The following is a 7,505-nucleotide window of genomic DNA, read 5'->3' on the forward strand; positions in this document are numbered from 1 at the left end:
GGCAGATTTGCTGGACGACGCACAGCATCCAATATTGAGAAGCGAAGCAGAGACCCCCTCCAGCGATGATGCAGTGGTGTTGGTGATGCAAGCTGCGCCAATGTCCCCAACAATCGCAGAGGATGCAGCTTTAGACGACCTATACCCTTTTGATTTTCTTGATACCGATGCACAAGCATCCGGGGAGGACGAAGAAGACAGTGCGGAGGCAGCCTAAGAAGATAAAGTCTACTTTCCTATTACTTACATTCCTTGAATTTCGCTTCGATAGCGTTGAAGAGGAAAAAAGATAAGCATTTGTACATGTACTCCGCATCCCTCTTTCTTCAATCAAAAGAAGAATCCTCGTTCACTGGAGCTCACGGGGCTTGCTGGTTGGATTGTCGACGCGTAGATCGGCGGCCACGCGATTTCCCCCTTGCGCGCACGTACACAGGCTCAAAAAACTCGACGTGCTTGCTGCTTGTAATGTCTTCGGTCTTTCGGTGAGCACCAAGCAGCTTTAGAAGCCCGCCGGTCGTGTGAGAGGGGGCTGCCTGCTCTGCTCCGTCCTCCGATCGAGTCTCAGAGAGTTCGCTCTTGTTCTTGTCTGCTCGCTCTTGCGCCCGCTGGTGAACTAGCTCCAGGTACATTCCTCCGTCGTCTGAATTGAATAGCTGCGAATAATAATCAAAGAGTCCAGCGTTGCGATCTTCGATCTTGACATCATCCTTGGCCTCGCCGCTCTCCAGATGCACCAGCATCTTGTTCTGGGCAGGAAATGACACAATTCCAGGCAGCTCCTGTGCAACTGGAATCTGGTGGTGGTGGTATGAATGATGCGTATGCTGATTACGCAGGGCCCCTTGTGCTTGTGTCTCCCTTTCGCCTGCATTTTTCGTTTTCTTCTTTAGGCCGAACGTGTGCCGCACGAAGCTCGAGAGCGAGGTGGGCGACCCCTTGGACGTCGAGGACACGGACGAACGCGACGTCGACGATGAGCTCGACAAGAAGCTCTCCCGACCCGTGAGCAGCCCGCCGTGCGCATCCCCGTGCTTTTCGACGTAGATCCGCACGAACTCGCGGTGAAGTCGCATGAGCGCTTGGAACGAGCCGGAGAACCCCAGGCGCGTATGGCTCTCGCGCGGCGGCCCCACGACGAGCTCCACATAGTAGCGGACGCGCAGCTTGGTTTTCTTCTTGGTGTCGGTCACGTTGCGCTCCTCCTTGTGCGCGGTCACGTCCACGCCGACCGTCGAGCGCGTCATTTCTGCTTGCGCGCTTCCTGCGTGGTTTTTCGAAATGGCAGCGGTACTTTTGAGAAAAAAGGTCGACTGTCGTGGCAAAAACATGCGATTTTGCTCACACATTTTGGCATTTGGCAGCTATCATCTACCTAAATGGCCACTACGAAGACTGCTTTTCGTCGTCCAGAGGCTCATGCGCTCGGTGAATGTCCACCTGTAGGCGACAATCGAGGAAACGTTAGTCGAAGTGCACCAAACACAAGCAAAGCATGCATCCTCGAACGTACCAGCCAGTGACCCAACTCCTTAACGCACGATGCCAAGACATCGTCGCCTTCAATCATGGACTGGTCCGCCGCAAGCTCTTGGCCGTAGTCTACCTCGGTGGGAGGCTGGAGAAACCCGCTAAACGGGGCCAGGCTCGTTGGCTCTTTCGAGAGTGAGCCGGCGTCTGTTGATCCAGGGGGTTCCACAGAGCTAACAGAATTTGCCCCACGTTCCTTGCGGTCAGGAAGCAGCACAGCCTCGTGACTGTCCACTACCGATGTGGATAGATCGACCTTCTTCATCTGCTGTTCGTAAATCATCCGCTCCATCGTACCAGTACTCACAAGTCGGTACACATGCACAGTTTTAGTCTGGCCGATGCGGTGCGAGCGGCACATGGACTGATAAAAAGCGCAAACAAAACACTTAGTACGCCAGGCATCATCAAAATACACCGAGAACGCTACTTTAGTCACTTACCTGATGGTCATTGGAAGGATTCCAACTAACGTCAAACAGCACGAGGCGGTTTGCTGCGTGAAGATTAATACCCTCTGCACCAGCTCGCGTCGACACCAACAGCAACTTAACCGGAGAATCAGCCTTGCTAAAGCGCTGCATAATTACACACCAACAGGACGTCAGTCGGCAGAAACAAAAGCTAGGCTCTCCACGCTTCACTTTACCTGAATATACTCCATGCGCTTAGCGCCATTCGTGCTTCCGTCGATCTGCAGGAACCACTCATTTGATGCCATGTCTGACGCTACAGCAGTGAATTTTGCGACTTTACGAGCACCCGATGCGCTTGCCTGGTTTCGACGCTTACGTAAAATTCCTGCTGGGTCTCGATTCGAGCGTGGGGCGATTCTGCGACGCTTGGGTTTAGCTACAGCGTGCCCGTCCTTCATGTGCTTCCGTGCCTTTGCAGCGTCATCCGCAGCGCGGGATGGACTGAAGGAACTCGCTCGCAGGAAATCGGAGATGACCTTCAACGTTGGCACACTCTGAGAGAACACGACCACCTTGTCACCACAAGCGAAGCTTTTTTCCACAATGCGCAAAAGCACCGCCATTTTACCACTATTTTCCAGTACCTCAGTATGGTACGAGCTCTCCGTAGACTGTTTTGGCGGTGTAGCAGCACTTCCGATGCCCGTTGTCAATGCGAATCCGGAATTGGTACCTCCAAAAATTACGGAGCGTGCCCACTCGTAGGATCTTTGCGCATTCGTGAGCTTCTGGCGTTTCTTGCGCCGCTGCGCCGCGGCAATCTGCCGTTTTTCCTGCAAACGCTCTTCACTCTCCCACGCCCAACCGTTTGAATCATCTAAGACAGGCAGGGTGTCGTTGTAGTTATCTTCATCCGCCATCAGCAACGCAGCACCATCTTCCTGAGAAGGACAAAGTTTTGAATAAATAATATCCGGATGGTTCATCACCTGCAACAGAGCCGCATATGCGGTCAAGAGATCAGCAGCAGCTCCACCAGGGGAGTTACTGTCTCCGTAAAAATCGAGGAAGTCACAGTACAAGCGGTGTTGGACTGGCGAAAGCTTGCAATACAGGATCCACTCCATTTTGGGAGGTAGCTGGGAACGCAGCAGTGCCTTGCCCCGTCGCAGCACGACACTCTCCAGTCGCCCAATGAGCTCTTGAGAACAGGCCGCATTCCCCTCCAAAATAGGACGCTCGAATTTTGCTCGAAACTCGTCGTAGCTGCCCAGGAAGCCCTCCCGAGCAAAGTTGACCATGCACCAATACTCGGAAAGCGAGTTTTGCACAGGGTAACCAGTGAGTACTAACCGCCGAGGGGATTGAATCTGTGCCACACTCTGGCAAAGCAGCGAGCTTGGATCCTTCATCCGGTGACCTTCATCCATGACCACGAGGTCTGCGCCTGGAGTGCACAGCAGGCGTCGGAATTCTTGCGCTGTACGCTGCAATTTAGCCGCCTCTTGCGCTGAGGCACTGGTGATTTCCATCGTTGCTGAAGCCATGCGTGAACATACCTGAATAGACGCGTCGCGCTCCGTAGCATAGCTTGCCGGCGTTGTTGTTGGATTAAGTAGCCCACGGAACATCTCGTACCCCATGAGCAGGACACCTCCGGTACGCTTCCAGCGCTGTAGGAGTCGCAGCCGCCCCGCAGTGGTGCCCTTAGTCGTGGAAGAATCCAACGTGAAGACAGGACAGCGTGCACACGCCTCAGCACCCAGCCACTTTTTAAACTCGGAGTCCCAATTGGGCAAACAAATCGCTGGGCACAGCACTAGCACCGTAGCGGGTGGCTCTTCATCTTCGCGATTGTTGTCTTGTTCTTGCGGCTCCACCTTGTCTGTAATGCAATCGCGAGGGTCATGATCTTTCTTCTGGCACTGCTTCCGTGCATCAATCTCGTCAACTAAGAACGAATAAATAACCGTGATGACCTGGAGCGTCTTGCCGAGGCCCATATAGTCCGCCAGGATGCATCCACGGCCGGCAGCCACGTGTGCATGCATGAACTGCACACCTTCCACCTGGTGGGGCTTCAGCAATGGTTTGATCTCTCGCGCGATCCACACGTCGCCTTCGCAGATACCGGCGGAACCTGAACCCAGACGCACGCGGCCGTACTCGTCTGTGTTCTCGTCGACAGCGCCTCGAATTTGGTCGGAAGCCAACGGACTTGCAGCCTCCACGCTCGTAGTTTCATCGTCAACGGCGTCGTCGTCAGCGGGACAGATGCATGGCAGCATCATGCAGCTCATGCACTGCGACGTGGCGTCGGCCGCGAACAAGCGGCGTAGCTTTGCTTTCGCACCACTTGTACTAGATCTTTGCGCATCGTGAACCTCTACCGAGAAATCCACCGCGTCGTCGACATCTCCCACACAAATGCATGGCAGAAGGCCGCATGTACACCCCATGGTCATTCTTGAGCTGCGTTCTACCAGTACCAGTGAAGAGATCCGGGTTGAATGATGGCAGTCCAGCGGGGTAGAATAGTGACAATTGGAATCGCGCAAGGCAGCTACCGCCGAGGCCGCGGCGTTCCGTCCACGTGCAAGGCGGCGTTGACCTTCGATCTGTCGGCGACCAGCGAGGACGAACACAACTATGCGACCGATTGCGTCGGATCGAGGGCGTCATGAACACCCTGACGTGCGGCCAAGAGGAGATGTTCACGTACCAGCGCCGTATGGCCGCGTGCCTGGCACAATGCAACGAAAGCAAGCGAGTGAGACTGCAGAAGATGGACGGAATGGAGCATCCCAGTAAACTGCGCGGGCTGCAGGCAGGAAGCGCGGAAGAGCGCAAACTCGGTGTAACGGGTCTGATGGACGCACTGCCCGTCGTCACGATCAACAACACACTGTGCGGAACGAGATAGCCGTGGCAATTTCCCTCCTGCCCGATTGCCATTATCACCGCGCACAGTTCTCCCAGGGGGTCGTCGAAGCTGTGCGTCGAAGGGATGGACAGGATCCGATGGCTGTTTGAGCATTTATCAGGCTGCGTGGGGCCCGTGCAGACCGTTGAAGCTGCAGTTGCCGCCGGTGATCTGCGCAGTTTACAGTTCTTATGGATAGAGAAGGTTCTACGGGTGACGTCCAAGAAACAACTGAGGCAAATGGCAGTAACCAAGTGATGTGGAGAGGTGGGGACACCCTTTCCTCCAGACTCCCGCGTCTGTACTAATTCTGCCTTTGCATTGGACTCCAGCATGGCGGTGCTTGTATCTGACTTCGGACTGGATGCAGGAGATGTGGAGTTGGTTTTTCGTTTCTTGGTTTGTGGCTGCAAGTCGCTCGTTTGGCCGTCATGCTGCTGGTGATTTTTAGAGTCCTCCGTCTGGCTGGCGGCTGCGGTGGAGAACGGGCATGCAGACGTTGCTACAAACGCAAGGGCAGTTTGGATCGAGACTGGGGTCACTTTATGGGAAGCATCATTCGTGGATGAGACCTCGAGCTGCTGCAGTGGCTGCTGGGAGCAATAATAGGCAATACGTCGGCAACGCTTTTCGCGACTAATCCGCTTCATCAGTGTTCCAAGCATCGACACGCCTTGCGTGCGTCTGTCGAGTTGCTTGGCGGTACGACAGCGAAAATACTTGTTGGCTTTGTGCAGCAGGCAGGCTCTCGCGGCGCTCCAGTCTCGGTCGCTTCAGTTTTGGTTTTACCTGCAGCTCGAGAGATGCGTGTAAGACTGAGCACCCGCTCGGTACAGATTTAGACAGCAAAAGCAGGCGTGGCAAAAAGGAAGCGACGTTGACCCACGGGACTCCCGATGGTGGTTCGTGATGGACCGCGTATTGCAGCGTTGCATCAACCTGGTCGACGTATTATGGCAGTGGAGCAATGCTCGCGCTTGCGCGCTTGAAAGTAAAGGGCCAAGTTGTGACGGCGGTGCACTACGCCTTGTAGCTCGCATCGTAGCCTGACGACCACTTGAAGTGACAACTTTTATCGTCAAGCCCAACTTTCAGCCGGATTAGTTAATGCTGCACGGCGCTAAAGTGAGCAGCTACATAGTGCGCTGGCTACTTGATAATATTGTGACTGAGCGATTTACTGTCGACAACCATAGCGGTATTTTAAAGGCCACTGAAGCTGCAGCAAGTGATGGTCATCTGCACATTCTGGAGGAAGCGCTAGAACATGGTAAGTGTGGCATTGGCATCAAGCCAACCGAAATTGCAGTTTTTCACGCTGTGTTCGAAAATGCAGCAGGAAGTGACCACCTTGAAGCAGTGCAGTGGTTTTTCAACAACGATCAGATAGCGCTGCCTATGGGTGGATCGCGATGCGAGCAGTGGGCACTTAAACGTAGTGAAGTGGTTTCTCGAGCGCCGCCCTGAGGTCGGAAGCGGTTCCACGGCTGCGATGGATGGGCGATTGGAAATGACGAAGTGGATCATCGTGACGGGGGCAATGGATGGCGCAGCAGCTCGACAGCCTGTGTCGTGAGCGCCGCCAACGCCGTCTGGAAGTTGACACGGTGGCCAGCCTCAAGGGTGTAGCAGCGGGCATATTGCCAAACATGCTGTTCGGCGACGAAGTGACGTGTTGGCGCTACCCAGAAGTCACGTATATGTCCTTAGCGAGTACATTCGCTCCGACATGCTCGAAGATGAACCAGGTATCGAAATGACACAATTTTCAAGAACGCGGAGGTTCGGTGGCTCACGTCGGTTCGACCAGGACCATCACGCCTGCCAACGAACAAGACACGTCAGGAGAGCGATCAGCTATGCCCAGTCGCATCGACGGGGACTGTAGAACTAAACTGTGTCGTGCAGTGCGCGCAAGTAAAGAAGATGGTACAACTTGGCATTCATAAAAACACAATCGTCTGTCACTGGAGAGCACATTAAAAAAAAAAGCAAGAAGGAATGCAACAAGGTTTGCTTGCGATTGATCAGGGTTAAAAAGCTCTAGATTTGACTCTACACATAGGCTTCAGAGTTGGATTATCTTGTAAACATCATTTCAATCGCGATGCAAATTGAACCGTGGATCGAGAAGGTCAGTGCAAGGATGACTACGTTTCTCGACACCTTGAGGGCCACTACAGCCCTTCAGAGAGATTCCCATTGTCAAATTCATCACCCCTTCTCGCTTCACACGGCAAACAACGATTAGACATACACACTAACTACATGTGGCTGAGAATCAGATAGGAGCGAAAGACTTTGATGGAATGTTCTCAACAGTGCCTTGGACGGCAGTTCAGTTGAACTATGCAATTGTAGATCATCACCTCCTCAACCACACACATATACAACACATAATACGCACCAGACTTTGGCAAGCTCAGTTGGAAGGCAGCAGAAAGTGATTTTGTTTTCAGCGGCAACACGATGATCGCCTCAAACAAACACAAATATCCTTTCTTTCATCAACGCTCACATACAAATACACACAGAAGCTGCACAGCGGACTCAGGCAGTATGAATACAACAGCCGTCCACACGAGCTAAAGCTTCTCGGAAGGTGTCCTAAGTTTGAGTGTCATCCTCATCCGCAC

The 7,505-nt window shown here is 53.6% G+C and overlaps 3 protein-coding genes across 3 annotated transcripts; 1 reads left to right on the plus strand and 2 right to left on the minus strand.

The window, feature by feature from the left end:
* Positions 1-359: 359 nt before the first annotated feature.
* Positions 360-1,247, minus strand: KRP23_9058 (uncharacterized protein; the record flags this gene model as incomplete). Its single annotated transcript, XM_067894573.1, has 1 exon — positions 360-1,247. The coding sequence occupies one exon, from the start codon at positions 1,245-1,247 to the stop codon at positions 360-362; it is 888 nt and encodes a 295-aa protein (XP_067743997.1).
* A 139-nt stretch (positions 1,248-1,386) lies between these two features.
* On the minus strand, positions 1,387-4,411 carry KRP23_9059 (Helicase ARIP4; the record flags this gene model as incomplete). The annotated part of the gene is made up of 5 exons (XM_067894574.1): positions 1,387-1,440; positions 1,514-1,894; positions 1,974-2,108; positions 2,180-2,500; positions 2,591-4,411. 5 exons carry the CDS (start codon positions 4,409-4,411, stop codon positions 1,387-1,389), a joined length of 2,712 nt encoding a protein of 903 aa, XP_067743998.1.
* A 215-nt stretch (positions 4,412-4,626) lies between these two features.
* On the plus strand, positions 4,627-5,902 carry KRP23_9060 (uncharacterized protein; the record flags this gene model as incomplete). Its single annotated transcript, XM_067894575.1, has 2 exons — positions 4,627-4,853; positions 5,830-5,902. The coding sequence occupies 2 exons, from the start codon at positions 4,627-4,629 to the stop codon at positions 5,900-5,902; spliced, it is 300 nt and encodes a 99-aa protein (XP_067743999.1).
* Positions 5,903-7,505: the final 1,603 nt, after the last annotated feature.

The sequence above is a fragment of the Phytophthora ramorum genome (genome assembly GCF_020800215.1).
Source record: "Phytophthora ramorum isolate Pr-102 chromosome Unknown Phyram_PR-102_s0007, whole genome shotgun sequence".
Lineage (NCBI taxonomy): Eukaryota > Oomycota > Peronosporomycetes > Peronosporales > Peronosporaceae > Phytophthora > Phytophthora ramorum.